This window comes from Callorhinus ursinus, unplaced genomic scaffold (genome assembly GCF_003265705.2).
Source record: "Callorhinus ursinus isolate GAN/ISIS: 27379988/994484 unplaced genomic scaffold, GSC_fseal_2.0 scaffold34, whole genome shotgun sequence".
NCBI classification, from domain to species: Eukaryota; Metazoa; Chordata; class Mammalia; order Carnivora; family Otariidae; genus Callorhinus; species Callorhinus ursinus.
Genome location: NW_027397096.1, coordinates 11,123,919 through 11,140,910, shown reverse-complemented (window position 1 = coordinate 11,140,910; position 16,992 = coordinate 11,123,919). Strand labels below are relative to the sequence as shown.

Genomic DNA, 16,992 nt, shown 5'->3' with positions numbered 1-16,992 from the left:
GGTACAGGGTGAGAGGCTATTTCACATTTTAGTCTATTAGTCTTTGGCAAAGCCCAATCAAGGCCAAATTCACCTAGGATGCCCAATGGCTGTGGAGGAATTGACTTTTCAGCTATATACACATATATCTAAAGCAATAGCAGACTAGAACTGAATTCTTGTCTACACTGTAAAATAACAATTGTGCAATTACAGGAATTCTGGTGATGATATTAAAGTGAAATAACCAAAATACAAATAGAAGACCCCATCTTAACAACTGATGTGAGAAGAAATTTTAATGAGAGAACCTCTAACTTTTTTCTGGAAATGTTTTCCTACCAAATAAGGGCTTTTCCCCCTATCATTTAAGGAGCCAGATGAATTAGAAGCTGTAGAAAGAGGGAGCTATAGAATTTGATCTTCCAAGTACCCCATGTACCTTTATTGAACTTAATCATAATACTGTCAAATTTCCACGATCTCACTAAAGGATTTCTATCGCTGTCAGTTACAACCCCAAATGTATTTTTATTCTTTCTACTGGGTTGTCTGTTTTCTTTATAAATGCAGTACAATAAACAAATTATTTAATAACCAAAAAAATAAAAAAGAAAGAAAATGATTATGAAGCTATACTACCATTAAAATTAAAAATTTCTGTTCATCAGAAGATACCATTACTAGAGTTGAAAAGACAACTCGCCAAATGTAATTTGTAATAACACACCACAGAAATGGTATCCAGAATATAAAAATGCTCCTACAAAACAAATCAACAAGACAAACTATGCAACAGAAAAATGGACAAAAGGCTCAAACAGGCCTTTTGCAAAAGAGGAAACCCAAACAGACAAAAAACATGCAAAGGTATTCAGCTTCTTTAACAAACAGGGAAATACAAATTAAAAACCACAATGAGATACCACTATATAATTATCAGACTGCATAAATTAAAGTCTGACAATAGAAACTGTCATTAAGAATGTGGAACATGTTCTATTAACTACTTGTGGAAGTATAAACTCATATAACCACTTCAGAAAACATCTAGGCATTATCAAAAAATGAAGATATGTATATACTTTGACCATTCACTATCCCTAGATATATACCATGAATTAATGTACATGTACACACAATATATATGAATGTTCAGAGCTGCACTGCTTCTATGGGCTCAGGTCATGATCTCAGGGTCCTGAGATCCAGCCCCACACCAGGCCCCACACTGGGTTTGGAGCCTGCCTAAGATTCTCTCTCTTAAGATTCTGTCTCCCTGGGCGCCTGGGTGGCTCAGTTGGTTAAGCGACTGCCTTCGGCTCAGGTCATGATCCTGGAGTCCCGGGGTCGAGTCCCGCATCGGGCTCCCTGCTCGGCAGGGAGTCTGCTTCTCCCTCTGATCCTCCCCCCTCTCATGCGCTCTCTCTCTCTCTCATTCTCTCTCTCAAATAAATAAAATCTTAAAAAAAAAAAGATTCTGTCTCCCTCTTCAATCTCTTAAGATTCTCTCTCTCCATCTCCCCCACCCCACAGGCTCTCAATCAATCAATCAAATCTCTCAAAAGAAAAGAAGTAAACCCCAACAGAACTATCACCACAAAAGTCAGGATGACGGTTACCCCTTGAGAGAAGATAAAAATATGAGATGAGAAAAGACATATGGGAGCTTCTGTAGTATAGGCAATGTTCTCTTTCTTAACCAGATGGTGTTCATTTTACAACTCTTCATTGAAGTGTACATTTATGTTTTATGGCCTTTTCTATATGTATGCTATATTTCACAATTTGTTTAAAGTTAAAAAAAAAAAAAAAGCAGCAGCAGCAGCAGCAGGAAGAAGGCATCAATTTTACAAGCACAGATCACAGCATACAGCTCCCCAGCCCATCTAGCTTCCCAGTTTGGTTACAGATATTATTCCTAGAAGCTTAGCCTAGAGTATGTTGAATGTTTCTTTAGGCTTTTCAGTTATTTTGTGGGTTAATTATAGATCTTGCTAAAACCTTTTCTTTTCAAACTAGCTTATTGCTTTTTTGCAGCTAAGCACCTAAAAAAATAAAAATCTATTATCATAATAAGTATTAACGAGGTGAACTCCCAGAAAAAAAGGTTCTTAGGCACATTCAGAAAACAAAATTTACCTAAGATCTACCAGTAGGTTGCAAAAAGCACATAAAACAAGATGGAAAAGAAGAAAAAGAGCTTTAAAAAAAAAAAGATATTCAAAGATACAATATTAATATTTAAATCACATTTTTTGGTCAAAAGCCCTAATATGTGCAAAAAGATATTCTGCAATGATCTAAATATACCCCACAATCCATGCTTTCTTCATTTGAAAAGTCACCTTTTATCATACGCTACATTTTGCCTCAGATCTATTTCTAGACTCATTCTACTAATCTATTTATGGTTCTTTTCAATAATTGGGAGTTTAAGTATCCCCCAATTATTCTTCTTTCTCAATACTCAAGAATTTTTCCAAATAAACTTTAGAAGCAACTTGGAAATTAAACAAAAACAAAAACAAACCCTGGGGCACCTGGGCAGCGCAGTCGTTTAACTGCCTGACTCTTGGTTTCAGCTCAGGTGTGATCTCAGGGTCGTGAGTGAGATCGAGTCCTACATCTGACTCCGTCCTCATCGTGGAGTCTGCTTGAGATTCTCTCTCCCTCTCCCTCTGCCCCTCCCACTCGAGTTCTTTCTCTTTCTCTCAAATAAATCTTTAAAAAAAACAAACCCTGTTGAGGTTCTGATTAAAACTGCAATACATTTATGTATTAAGGAATCAAGATCTTTATAATTTGTCTTTTTTCTACTTTACATTTTAATCTTTTAATTTTTAAAAAATGACTTATAAACAAATGTCTTAAAGCTAGGAGCATATCGGGCGCCTGAGTGGCTCAGTCAGTTAAACCTCCGCCTTCCACTCAGGTCATGATCTTGGGGTCCTGGGATGGAGTCCCCCATCAGACTCCCTGCTCAGCGGTGAACCTGCTTCTCCCTCTCCCGCTCCCCAGCTTGTGCTTGCTCTGTCAAATAAATGAAATCCTAAAACAAAACAAAACTAGGAGTATATTAGAAAGACAGTATTAGTACCTGATTTCTAACTTACAGAAAGTATTTTGAAGCAAGAAAATATGTATGAGCCATTAAAACAAAGACTAATAAATTTTAAAACAAAAGTATGAAACTTCTAGGGGCACCTAGGTGGCTCAGTCAGTTAAGCATCTGCCTTCGGCTCGGGTCATGATCCCAGGGTCCTAGGATTGAGTCCCTCATCAGGCTCCCTGCTCAGCAGGAGTGGGGAAGTGGGTCTGCTTCTCCTTCTCTTTCTGCCTACGTGTGCGCACTCTCTCTGTCAAATAAATAAAGTCTTTCAAAAAAAAAATTATGAAACTTCTGAATAAAATAAAATTATTATAAATAAGTACAGAATGTATGTTTTTTTTTTAAAGATTTTATTTATTTATTTGACAGAGAGAGACACAGTGAGAGAAGGAACACAAACAGGGAGAGTGGCAGAGGGAGAAGCAGGCTTCCCGCCGAGCAAGGAGCCCGATGTGGGGCTTGATCCCAGGACCCTGGGATCATGACCTGAGCCGAAGGCAGACCCTAACGACTGAGCCACCCTGGCGCCCCAGAATGTATGTTTTTTGTAATAAATTTAAAACTTGAGGAACTTATGTACTTACCATGTACCAAATAATATGTACCAAATTATTTAACTCTCAGGAGGGAAGTACTATCATCATCTCTATTTTAGAGATGAGTATGCTCCAGATCAAAGAAGTTTTACCCAAGGTCATACAGATAGTAAGTGGAAAATCTGGGATTCAAACCCAGGCAATATAACATACTCCTAAATCACTATGCTGAGAGTTGTTACAGAATTCTAATGCCAAAGTAGTATGGAGATGTAAAGCTTTCAGGAAAGCAATTTGAAAACAAATACCCACAACCATCAAAAGATGGACATTCTTTAAACAAATAATTCAGCTTTGAGAATTTTTTCCCCTGAGGGAATAATCCAAATGAAGCATAAAACTATGTGGCTTTCACTTGAGCCCTTATTTATAGTACTAAATATAGTGTGCACCTGTCCAGCCCCCCATCCCTCCCCCTAGTACTAGCATCCCAGTTTTGTTCTGGAGTACACAACCTCCCCTGCATGCAGTCTTTCCCTAATGTAACTGAAAAACTTGCTTGCTCCTAGCCTAGAGGGCAAATTACCTAAACCAGGTCAGACTCTTTCAGATATTTGCATCTTAGAAAGGCATAATGCCAGAAAACTGTGGAGCTGATCCATCCCAGAGACTAAAACCTTTCAGTGAGTGTCCACTAATTCCTATCACCTAGAGCCCCAGAGGTACCCTAACCAGGTTCTGTCCACTCTGAGACCTGGTTTAGTCCTCCAATTAATTCTATGACCTACCCAATGTCCCTCCAATAAATTCCCATGTTCTTTTCCTTCCTAATGTAGACCAAGTTAGTGTTACTTTCAAATAACTGTAATACATAACTTGTATCACAAATAGCTTGCAGGCCACTAACCCTCAGAAAAATGTCAATTAGTTATGGAACCAGTAAGGGATAGAAGGCATCAGGGCTCTCGTTCATTTTCCAGATAGTAACAAACAGCCCATGGGTATACAGTGGTAAGATAAGTCTACGAGCTAAGAACTGTGGTTATAAAACTTTTCTGGGTCAGCTAATGCAAACCTAGACTCAAACCTGGCCAAAGAGGCCATATGACTCTGAAAAACAAATTTGTTATGACTGACTGATATGATTTGGGATGATGGATTATGGATTAAACTGCGTCCCTTCAGAAAAGATATTCATAATAAAAAAATTTTAAAAAATTTTTAAAAAGGAATTAACCCCCCAAAAAACAGTAAGAAAAAAGATATTCAAAATCCTAACACCCAGTACCTCAGAATGTGACCTTATTTGGAAATAGGGTCTTTATGGAGGTAATCAAGTTAAAATAAGGTCATTAGGATGGGCCCTGACCCAATATGACTGGTGTTCTTATAAAAAGGGAAAATGTTAACACAAAGACAAACACACAGAAGGAAAATGACGTAAAGACACACAGGAAGAAGATGACCATTGGACTAGAGTAATGACACATCAACAAGTCAGGGAATGCCAGGGATTGCCAGTAACACCAGAAGCTAGAAGAGGCAAGGTACAGTCTCCCTCAGAGCTTTCAGAGTTGAGTGCAGAGAGAGCATGGTCCTGCCAACACCTAGATTTTGAACTTTAGGCTCTAAAACTGAGATAATAAATTTCTTTGGTTTTAAGCCACCAATTTTTGGAACTTTGTTACAGCAGCTCTAGAAAACAAACAGTGAAATAGAGGAAATAATTAATCTATTACCTGCATATGAATCCCATATATCCATCCCCAAGAAAGATTCAGATGACTTTCTTCAACTTAATGCTTATGGAAGTAATTAGGTAAACACCAAAATCTTTTATTTTTTTTAAAGATTTTTTTTATTTATTTGAGAGAGAGAGAGTGCACATGAGAGGGGAGAGGGTCAGAGAGAGAAGCAGACTCCCTGCTGAGCAGGGCCCGATGCAGGACTCGATCCCGGGACTCCAGGACCATGACCTGAGCCGAAGGCAGTCGCTTAACCAACTGAGCCACCCAGGCGCCCAAACACCAAAATCTTTTAAACACATTTTACTGACTCCCCTCTAGGCAAGGAATACTAATGAAAGAGGCTAAAACTAAAACCGGTTCCCTGATCTGTGTGCGGATGGCAGAATCCTGAGGTGACAGATCAGACAGGAGTAGTTAAGAACCCAAAGCAAAGTTGGTAGGGTTACCTTACCTAACTGACAACAGGGTAGAAGAAATAATGGATCTCCAGAACGGTCACTCACAAGGCCTTATTCGATTCCAAAAACAAAACAAAACAAGAAACAAAACAAAAACCAAAAAAACCTTCCATGTTTAGTTAAAGGAGTACTGTTAATCTTCTACAAAATGGTATGTGGCCATCTTCACATATAGCTAGCTATACACTGAGGAAAGAGAAATACATCATTGAGTAACTACTCAAGGATGGCTCTAAGATAAATCTGGAGCTAACAGAACAAAACCACAGTCCACTGATCAGAGCTAAGGTTCATGGAGGTCAAGTACTAAGGAAGACTTTGAGTCCAGTCCACCTGAGACTCAGTGGAATCCCAAACCTATCCCACAGGTAGTTTAGTCCCCAAATAACTGCAGCAATGAACAGTTTCCCCTCATTGCTCTTAACTGATAGGTCAGGAAGTCTACTATAGTAGAAAAGGCCAAGTGTAAGATTTTGGAGCACCCCTCTAATGATACTCTCCTCCAAAATAGTAAACTAAAAGCATTATTTCATCTCTCAAAGAATCACAAAAATTGGCTGTCACCATTAAAACAAGAGAGAAGGGGCGTAAAGTCTGATTGCTCTTGGAAAATGACAATGGATTATATTCAAATGGTGACCCTAAATGCAGCTGCAGTTTCTGATTTATCCTCTTTAGAGTGAAACAAATAAATATAGTCTTGGCTATCTGGTATGCATGTAGCAGCAGGGCCCTGATGAAACTGCTACCTAAATTCCCAGAGATAGATTTCTGAACTTCTGAGACGTGTTACTTCGAGTTTGCCTTTTCTGTTTTGCAGGAATAATTCAAAGAATTTCTTTTTCTTGAACTGATAGAGACTAAATGGCCAACAAGATATGCTACAATCCCAAATACAATTACATTATCTAATTCCTATAAACAAGGGCATTCTACATGTCCACAATCAACCATCAATATCAGAAATCTACATCTAATCTGGGGCACCTGGGTGGCTCAGTCTTTAAGCGGCTGCCTTCGGCTCAGGTCATGATCCCAGAGTCCTGGGATCAAGCCCCGCACTGGGCTCCCTGCTCAGCAGGAGGCCTGCTTCTCTCTCTCCCACTCCCCCTGCTTGTGGTTCCTGCTCTCGCTCTCTCTCTCTCTGTCAAATAAATAAATAAAATCTTGGGCACCTGGGTGGCTCAGTCGTTAAGCGTCTGCCTTCAGCTCAGGTCATGATCCCGGAGTCCTGGGATCAAGTCCCACATCAGGCTCCCTGCTCAGCGGGAAGCCTGCTTCTCCCTCTCCCACTCCCCCTGCCTGTGTTCCCTCTCTCGTTGTGTGTCTCTCTCTCTGTCAAATAAATAAATAAATAAATAACAAATAAATAAAATCTTAAAAAAAAAGAAATCTACATCTAATCTACAGATCTCATTCAAATTATCAATTATCCTAATAATATGCTTTAAAATGAAAGGATAAAATTCAGGACCACTTTATTATATTTACTCATGTCTCTTTAATCTTTCAATTTGCAACAATTCCTCTGTTTCCTTGATGCTTTTTAAGAATACTATACCAATCACTTTAAGAATGTCTCTGCATTTGGATCTGTTTCATGTTTCCTCATGTTTGTATTCAGATTATGCATTTTTGGAAGGAATATCACAGAAGTGTTAAATATGATCTTTTTTATTGCAGGTGGTATACAACTTCAATTTATCCATTAAAAATGATGCCACCTTTGGTCACTTGATTAAGGTGGTATCTACCAGGTTTCTCCACTATAATTTTTTTCCCCTTGTAATTAATAAGTATTTGTGGGAAGATAATCTCAGATAATACAAAAATCCTTGTAGTGGGTTGAATGGTCCCCCCACCCCGATGAAAGACAGGCCCACCCAGAACCTGTGAATGTGACCTTATTCAGGAAAAGGGTCTCTCCGGATGTAATTAGGTTAAAGATCTTAAGAAGAGATCATCCTGGATTAGAGTGGGCCCTAAATCCAAAATCAGGTGTCCTTAAAAGAGAAGGGGAGAAGACACAGAGGAGGTGATATTAAGACAGTGGAGACTAGGTAATACATCTACAAGCCAAGAAATGCCAAGTATTGCTGGCAACAACCAGAAGGTAGGAGAGAGCATGGAACAGATTCTCCCTCAGAGCCTCCAAAACGGAGGCTAACACCTTGATGTCAGAGTTCTGGCCTCCAGAACCATGAAGAATAAATTTCTGTTGTTTTAAGGTACCCAATAAGAAACTAACATATTAGGGGCGCCTGGGTAGCTCAGTTGGTTAAAGCGACTGCCTTCAGCTCAGGTCATGATCCCAGGGTCCTGGGATCGAGCCCTACATCGGGCTCCCTGCTCGGCCAGAAGTCTGCTTCTCCCTCTCCCACACCCCTGCTTATGTTCCCTCTCAAGCTGCCTCTCTCTCTCTCTCTGTCAATTAAATAAATAAATAAAATCTTAAAAAAAACCATATAATTCTGTTCCTCAAATTTTCACCCACTAGTTTTAGCATTCGCTGATGTTTCTTGACTGAATCATTATGATGGTTACTGAATATGATTTTCTAAAATACTATCATTCCTTCTACATTTATTAGTGGCCTTCTACTGTAAAGAAAAACTTTACATCAGTTTTATTTGTAACAGCCAAAACTGCAGACAACCCAAATGCCCATCAACAGGTGAATGGATAAACAAATTGTGGTGCATCTATACAATGGAATACTACTCAGTAATAAAAAGGAATGAACTATTGATATATGCAACATGTGATAACAGATTATCTAATACTGATCAAAAGTAAAAAATGGTTAACAAAAAGAGAAAAAAATCAGTACTTGAAAAATATGGCAAACTCTTACAAACATGTGATGTGTGAGAGGGTGAAGGTCCTTGAAAATAAAAAATGAGAAATACCAAACTAAAATATACAGGTTTAAAATTCTCTTGATTTAAGAGAACTCTTCTTCAAATTTAGTTCTATCTCACTGTCCCTTGTCTTTCCCTCTACCCCTCCCATTTTCTTTCTGTTTCAGTATCTCTAAATTTTAAGGTAACAAAAACTACCTGCCAAACCTATAACCAACAATTTAGGTTAAGACCAGCCCTTCATAATTCTTTTGGTCATATTCTTTAAAGTAAATGCTCTGATCCTCAGTCACACTAAGGTAACAAAACTTCCACTTTAGTTTAGCTATACTGGAATTAAAATTAAAAACATAATTAAAAAAAGAAAAATTTTAAAAATCTTTTTAGACATATTCATCACCTACATTTTATTATTTTGGAATCATTTTAAACCAGCAAAAGTAACACACACATCACTCACTCACACACACACACACACACACACACACACACACACACACACACACCCCCTCTCTCTTGCAATTTCTGAAATATTGATAGTTTAATAATACTGAAAATCAAAACAAAGGGGAAGTAACACTTAGTCCCTCAAAAAAAATTCCCTATTTCATCTTCTCCTACAAATACTGTGGTAGATTTCCCATAATCACATCAGAGATCACATTTATTTCAACAACATACTGTTATCTTTCCAGAGGCTTCCTTGATAACATAAGTAAAACATGATTCCCAATAACAGGAGTTAAAACTGCAATTTGTTCACTACTTTCTCTGAACTATCAAAAGAAAGAGGCAAAGAGAACATTATTTCAAATGAACAAACCTAAAAAAAGCATAAACTTTAAAACATTATTTCTTAGAAGGCAAACATTAACACAAGAACAGTAAATCCATACGTGTGAATATACATAAATTAGACCCATACAATAACTTGAGATCAAGAAATAAGAAAATAATATGGAAAAAAAAGGACTTTAATTCCACTTCTAGGGTTTCTACCCAAAAGAACTGAAAACAGATTCAAGCACTTATATACCTTTGTACACAGCAGCATTATTCACACTAGCCAAAAGTTGGAAACAACCCAAATGTCCATCAACAGATGAATGGATAAACAAAATGTCATATACACAAAGGATAGAATATTACTCGCCATCAAAAAGGAAAAAATTCTGATACATGCTATATTTTGGATGAAACTTAAAGACAGTATGCTAAGTCAAATAAGACACAAAAGGACAAATATTGTATGATTCCACTTATATGAAGTACCTAGAATAGGCAAATTCATAGTGACATAAAGTAAAACAGAGGTTACCAGGGGCTGGGGAAGAGGGTAATGGGGAATTACCATTTAATGATTACAGAGTTTCTGTATGGGATGATGACCAAATTCTGAAAATGGACAGTGGTGATGGGTGCACAATACTGTGACTGTACTTAATACCATTGAATTGTACACATAAAATTGGCTAAAATGGTAAATCTTATGTGTATTTTACCACAACTTTTAAAGGGGGAAAATTATTTTTAATTAGAAAATAAAAGTAAGGGACGCCTGGGTGGCTCAGTCGGTTAAGCATCTGCCTTCGGCTCAGGTCATGATCCCAGGGTCCTGGGATCGAGTCCCGCATCGGGCTGCCTGCTCCGCGGGGAGCCTGCTTCTCCCTCTGCCTCTGTCTCTCATGAGTAAATAAATTAATTTAATTTAATTTAAAAAAAGAAAATAAAAGTAAAAAAGACAACTTAATCGTTTCACCCACAGAAATTCAACTAAACTAGCAGCTACTTTGAGCAAGGACTCAGCTCTAATAGATTAATTATAAAGTATATAAGGCACCCCCCCAACCAAACACCTCAAGATTTATCTGAGAGGCAGATAAAACATAATGGTTATCTCACAATGGTCTGTGTGATCTCTACAGGAATTTCACAAAGCCAAAATTATTTTCATAATAATTCTAAGAGTTTATTTGCCCTTTTCACTGTGTTAACATTTGCACCGATGGTTCAAAAACAGTGGTAAAACTGCTGGTTTTAGCAGGAATCAAGGCAGTAACACCAAACTGAGCTAGCAGTCACTGTATTCTCCAGAGCCACCTACTTGCAGTTACAAAGAAAAAAAAAAGGCAAACCAATTTTACTTAAGAATGTCCTTGATGTCGCAATAAAAATTAATTTTATTAAGCCTCCACCCATGAATACCCATCTTTTTATATTCTGTATGACAAAAAGGGAAGTATGTACAACAGGCTTCTGTTGAACAGTATGGCTATCTAGAGGAAAAGTACTTCTGACTCTGTGAATTATGGAATGAACTAACCCCATTTTTCATGGACCATCATTTTTACTTGGAAGAATGATAGTAAGACTTAGGCATTTGGCATACATTTTCTTCAAAATAAACAAAGTGAGACTCTCTTCAAGAATAAGAACTGATGGGGTGCCTGGGTGGCTCAGTCAGTTAAGCGTCTGCCTTGGGCTCAGGTCATGATCCCAGGGTCCTGGGATTGAGTCCCACATTGGGCTCCCTGCTCAGCGGAGAGCCTGCTTCTCCCTCTGCCTGCTGCTCCCCCCTGCTTGTGTTCTCTGTCAAATAAATAAAAAAAATCTTCAAACAAACAAAAATCTCTTAAAAAAAAAAAGAAAAGCAACTGACAGTATCTGTTGCCAGTGATAAATTTCTAATTGATGCTTAAAAACTTACATTTGGAAAATGAGTATCCACTACAGTGAACTTGATAGCTTCCCAATCTTAAGACTTTTTTGATGAGATCAGAAATATTAACAAATGTGTTTTCATATTGCATAATACATCAATATTTAGAAGATCTGCATAATTCAGTGAAATATTATTTTCCAAATGACTAATGTACCATGTCATAAATTACACATAGGTAAAAGATTCATTCAAAGTGCAAGACGGGCACCCGGGTGGCTCTGTCAGTTAAGCGCCTGCCTTCGGCTCATGTCACGATACCAGGGTGCTGGGATCCAGCCGCAAATCGGGCTAAAGCGGGGAGTCTGCTTCTCCCTCTGCTCCCCTCTTTGTGCTGTCTCTCTCACTCTCAAATAAATAAGTAAATAAATCTTTTTAAAAAGCACAAGACAGGGCGCCTGGGTGGCTCAGTTGGTTGGGCGACTGCCTTCGGCTCAGGTCATGATCCTGGAGTCCCGGGACTGAGTCCCATGTCGGGCTCCCTGCTCGGCGGGGAGTCTGCCTCTCCCTCTGACCCTCTTCCCTCTTGTGCTATTTCTCATTCTCTCTCTCTCGAATAAATAAATAAAATCTTCAAAAAAAAAAAAAAAAAAGCACAAGACAGACCAATGGATTTTAATGTAAAACTACAAAAAGTCCTATGATAAGGTTTCAGATTCCATTTTTACTAACCTTAAGAAACGATCACTTTGGTGTAGAATATCCAGAATTATCTAAAACACTACTGAACTATTCCTCCCTTTTCCTACCGTACATGTGAGGCTGCCTTGTTTATATACTTCAACCAGACAACACAGCACAACAGATGGAATGCAGAAGCAGTTATGAGAATATTTCTTATTTCAGTATTAATTTCAGAAGTGACTTTTCATTTAAATTATATTAATAAGTATTTATTGAATAGATATAATGAATTATGAATAGCACATTCACTTAAATATATTAACATATATTTAGTTTATTTTTAATAGATTAATATTTTTTATTTTTTTATTTTTATTAAGATTTTATTTATTTGACAGAGAGAGACACAGCCAGAGAAGGAACACAAGCAGGGGCAGTGGGAGAGGGAGAAGCAGGCTTCTCACGGAGCAGGGAGCCCGATGTGGGGCTCGATCCCAGGACCCTGGGATCATGACCCGAGCTGAAGGCAGACGCCTAACGACTGAGCCACCCAGGCGCCCCTAGATTAATATTTTTTAAAAGATTTATTTGAGAGAGAGAGAGAGAGTGAGAGCAGGAACACAAACAGGAGGAGTGGGAGAGGGAGAAGCAGGCTTCCTGCTGAGCAGGGAGCCCGATGTAGGGGTCGATCCCAGGACCCCGAGATCATGACCTGAGCCAAAGGCAGACGCCTAATGACTGCGCCACCCAGGTACCCTAGATTAAGAAATACTTTTAAATTTTCCTCAGTTTTAATTTCTCACAGAGTAAATATGACAGATGTAGCCCATATAAACAAAAGCTCTTTGGGGTCCTCAATTATTTAAGAGTAAAAAGGGTTCTAAGAACAAAAAGTTTGAGAAGCACTGCTATAACCTAATAAGCACTAAAAAGTAGAAACAAAGGATGCTTAATTGCAAAAAAAAAAACAAACAAACAGAAGTCTTCACAGAAGAAAACACACAGACTTAGAGATTGAGGAGTTTATTTTTCAGTATTTTGGGGGGGGAATTCAAGAAAATGGGGTATCCCAATGTGCCCTGGGAAAAAAGTTAGTAGACTGTGTTAGAAACGTGAGTAACAGATAAAACTGACTAGGGAGTCTAAAGTTGGAGTGGAAAGGGCTTGACCTGCAGATTACAAACTGTAGAGTCTATTTTATAGAAAATGAGGAGCCACCCATGAATTTGGGACTGAAGTACAATTTTTTTTAAAAACCTGCATCTCCTGTGTCAAGACTTTCATATACTCAGCTTTTTTCTTTTTAAGTTTTGAGGATGGAGTACAAGTTTGTGGAACAAAGCAAACTTGAATATTTGTTTGGTATATAAGGTTCTAAACCATGCCTCATAGGAGTTAAAGTTTGACTCAAAAAGCACGTGTATGTAAAAAAAAAAAAATACACGTTAGCATTTGACAGCACAGTCCCTGCCTTATTAAAAAATGCTCAAGGGGCGCCTGGGTGGCTCAGTTGGTTAAGCGTCTGCCTTCGGCTCAGGTCATGATCCCAGGGTCCTGGGATCGAGCCCCGCATTGGGCTCCTGCCTCAGCAAGGAGCCTGCTTCTCCCTCTCCCTCTGCCTCTCTCCCTGCTCATGCTTTCTCTTCTCTCTCTGTATCTGTGTGTCTCAAATGAATAAATAAAATCCTTTAAAAAAAATGCTCAAGTAACAGGGTTTATTCTTTATCCTTTTAGCTCAAATATATGGCAAATTCATGCTGCTCCAAGTGTACTGCAAAATAAACAGGACTCTTAATAGTTCTTTGTGTCTAATCTTCCTCTATCTTGTTATCTTGGTGTCCACTCCTGGTTGCCGTGCAGGGAATGAAATGACATATTTCTGGAATATACTGCAGTGCTTTCAGCTCTGCTCTACCTACACAAAACAAAACAAATAATAGGGGCCTTTGGGATTGGATGGGAAACGCCTCTGACAGGAGGACTGGTTGTTCTATGAGTCAATCAAACAATTTTTGGCAGAAAGCCAGGCAAATAGAAAACAGACTTTGAAAGAAGCTAGTCTACAACTCTATAACAATACCTTTTTAAAAAATGTTCTCTATTTGACCAATCTTTACACTCTTCTCTCTCTGTCCCTCTGTCAAAAATAAAGCAACATTATGGTACCATTAAACAAGAGAATTTTTTTAAATGACAGAAGTTATTATCTTTTCTCTAGAAAAGATTCATGCCATTCACACAGAGCAATGCATAAGCAGCTCTAAGTCTGTATAATAACACATGTTGGGTACAGAAACACTGGATGCTTTAGAAAACTAAAGTTTAGATGAAACTACAACTACACCGAATTTTTAGAAAGTAAGCGATTTCCTTTTAATGTATCAGTAATTTCTTTTCTCTTGTTACTTTGACGGGCAGTTACAACTTTTAACTAGTAACTGGTGAGAACTATCTGACAGCAATTAGCTATGGCAACTAAAAAAAAAAGTGTACTTTTTTAAAAAGCCCTAGTACAATTTAACACACAACCCTAACGTGGGGCCAGTTTAAGACGTAACAACGCATTCCTCGCTTTTGTTTTTCATAAGCAGTACAAGCATAAAGATCCTAAAACCATTTTATGATCAACACAACCGATTTCCTCCCAAGACTTTTAAGTCGCCGGATGATTACATTTGACCTTCTTAAACTAGTCTACAGCATACTTCAACTACCAGCCACCGGGGGTCAATTTGGTGACCTGACACCACCGGTAGGAGGCAACCCGACAGCGACAAGTCCTGCAAGAGCAAAATTATGACAGATTCTAAGGAAACACTCTCATTTCTGCCGTCTCCGGCTTTCTTTGCGTGGGACTCAGGTACCAAGCGCTCTGAATTCATCTTTTGGCCAAAATCTGGCGCTAGGTTTCAAACACGTATTCGCAGCCTGCCACCAAAGTGAAGCCGGGAGAGGACCGGTTCCCTGGACTCTGGCCGGGTGGAAATTAGACGCGGGGCGGCTGCGGGATACAGCGATCCGATCTCTCCCAGGGCCACTTTGGCCGGCCCTTCCACCCTGGAAAGCGCTACCGGACCGAGGGGACACTTCACTTCCACCAGTGTGCACTTTGTAGCGCTCTCGGAGCCGGGGGCCCACGCGGTGCTGGCGCTCTAAGAGCCCTCAACTGCCCGAAAAAGAGGCGGGCGGCAAACAAGCAGCGAACTTACCCAGTTTTTTCCACATGGCGAGGTGACAAGCGAGGAAGCCTTTGCGGATGGCAGCGCAAACCTTCGCCGGCTCGGACGAGGTGAATCCCTTCTGCTTCTTGATGAAACCCCACAAATGCTCCCGGGCAAACTGTGCCGCCTCCCGCCCGCCGTGCCCGTCGCACACAGCGAAAAATGCCACTGAGGAACGGCGGCGACAGCAGCGACTGGGAGCTGGCGAGGCCGCGGCGTCCGGGGGAGGGTCGCGAGCCTCTCGGTCTGCCACCGCTGGGCCCTTCCCCGAGACTTCGCTGCCAGCAAGAGCCGGCGGTGACGGCTGCGGAGGCGACGGCTGAGAGAGCGACCGCCGCGGCCAGGGCTTTTCTTCAGCCGTCGGCTCGGGCTCCACCACGATTTGAGTAACGTCCTCCATGTACTTCCTCCCGCCCTGGTCGGAGAAGACGCTCACTCCCAGCGAGTACAGCCCCGCCATGGCCGGCTGGCTGGGATCCCGCCGGTCCCACGCAGCCCGCCGAATTCGGCGGCGGGAGACACACTCCGCGCCCGCCGGCCAACTATTGTTTATCTTCGACGACGCCGAGAGGGGGGAGGGGGCGGTCCCGGAGGGGGGGCGCGCGATGTCGGGACTTGTCCGCGAGAGCTGGGCCGGAGCGCTAGGGCGAGAAGAGCCGAGCAGCTGCGCCTGCGCAATGCGCTTCCCCGCCTCCCCGCGCCCATCACACAAATCAGACGTTCTCCCCGGCTGTCGTCACTCGGCTCTCTGGACCCGACCAATCCGGAGCCGAGTTGGAGCAAGCTCGCCCTCCGCCCCCAACCCTCGCTCCTCCCAGGGGCCGCCGCGCTTCGTTCTGCGCGGGCGCTGGGCCCGTGGGCCCCCAGCTGGGCTTTCTCTTTTGATTTGGGTGTTTTCGCTCCGGGTTTTCGTCGTACGCATAGCACTTACCGAGCAACTCGGGTTGTCACCTTGTGGGCTCGGTCGCCGTGATCGTAATGCAGCCTACTGCCCTTGGCGTTACGCTGCTCGCCGTGCGGGGATAGCCGCGTAGGCTCGGGCCTCGGGGGGTAGGAAGGAGACCATCCGTTCCTTGAAGTGAAATGGCGGGAAACCTCGCTTCGGAAGGTCGCTTGTGAGCAGGCTGGAAAAAGTGTGGCACTCTTGAACTGGATTTGGGTGGGGTGTATCCGACTGGGAGTTGAGGCAAGCAATCCAGTTTGTGTTGTTAAGGAAACAGGAAAATTTCCACCATCCGCTGAACAGTCTTGTTTCACATAAGTCGGTATGTCGGAGACTTAAAAGGGTTATATTTTAACTAATTTTGAACAGATCTTTTCAGCTTTTGTTAAGCCTAGTACTTTTTCCAACGAGCCCTGGGTAAGCATTTTACTCCTTTGGTGGTTTCACTTCAAGTTATCACTTGAAAATAGTTTACGGAAACTGTCAAGCGCTCTAGTGCTCTAGTTAGTTCCCGCCACTTCGCCCAGTACGCTGTATTCTAAGCACTGAAACCTTTGCACCTATTTCCACAAATGAAGCATCAGAGTAGGCAGGTTAGTATGTTCTCGGCAGCAAACGTCCTTGCAGTGAATCAGTTTAAAGTTCACTTTTTACGGTTTTAGCCACTTCACCGTTAATTCTCCGGTATGCCCTTTCCTGTACAGTTTTTGAGAGACTTAAATGGATGATACTAATACAGAAATAGGAGTGAGGAAAACGTTCATCCAACGATTGGCACCAAAAAAAAAAAA

The 16,992-nt window shown here is 40.8% G+C and overlaps 1 protein-coding gene across 2 annotated transcripts in view; it reads right to left on the bottom strand.

Moving 5' to 3' along the window:
* Positions 1 to 15,930, bottom strand: part of PPM1D (protein phosphatase, Mg2+/Mn2+ dependent 1D) — a 70,706-nt gene extending 54,776 nt beyond the window's left edge. The window contains exon 1 of one of the 2 annotated variants that reach the window (XM_025851315.2): positions 15,247 to 15,930. In XM_025851315.2, coding sequence (XP_025707100.1) covers positions 15,247 to 15,718 — 472 coding nt within the window. In that variant the 5' untranslated portion in view covers positions 15,719 to 15,930. The remainder of the gene's footprint in view (positions 1 to 15,246) is intronic. The other variant, XM_025851314.2, reaches the window with a different exon arrangement.
* Positions 15,931 to 16,992: the final 1,062 nt, after the last annotated feature.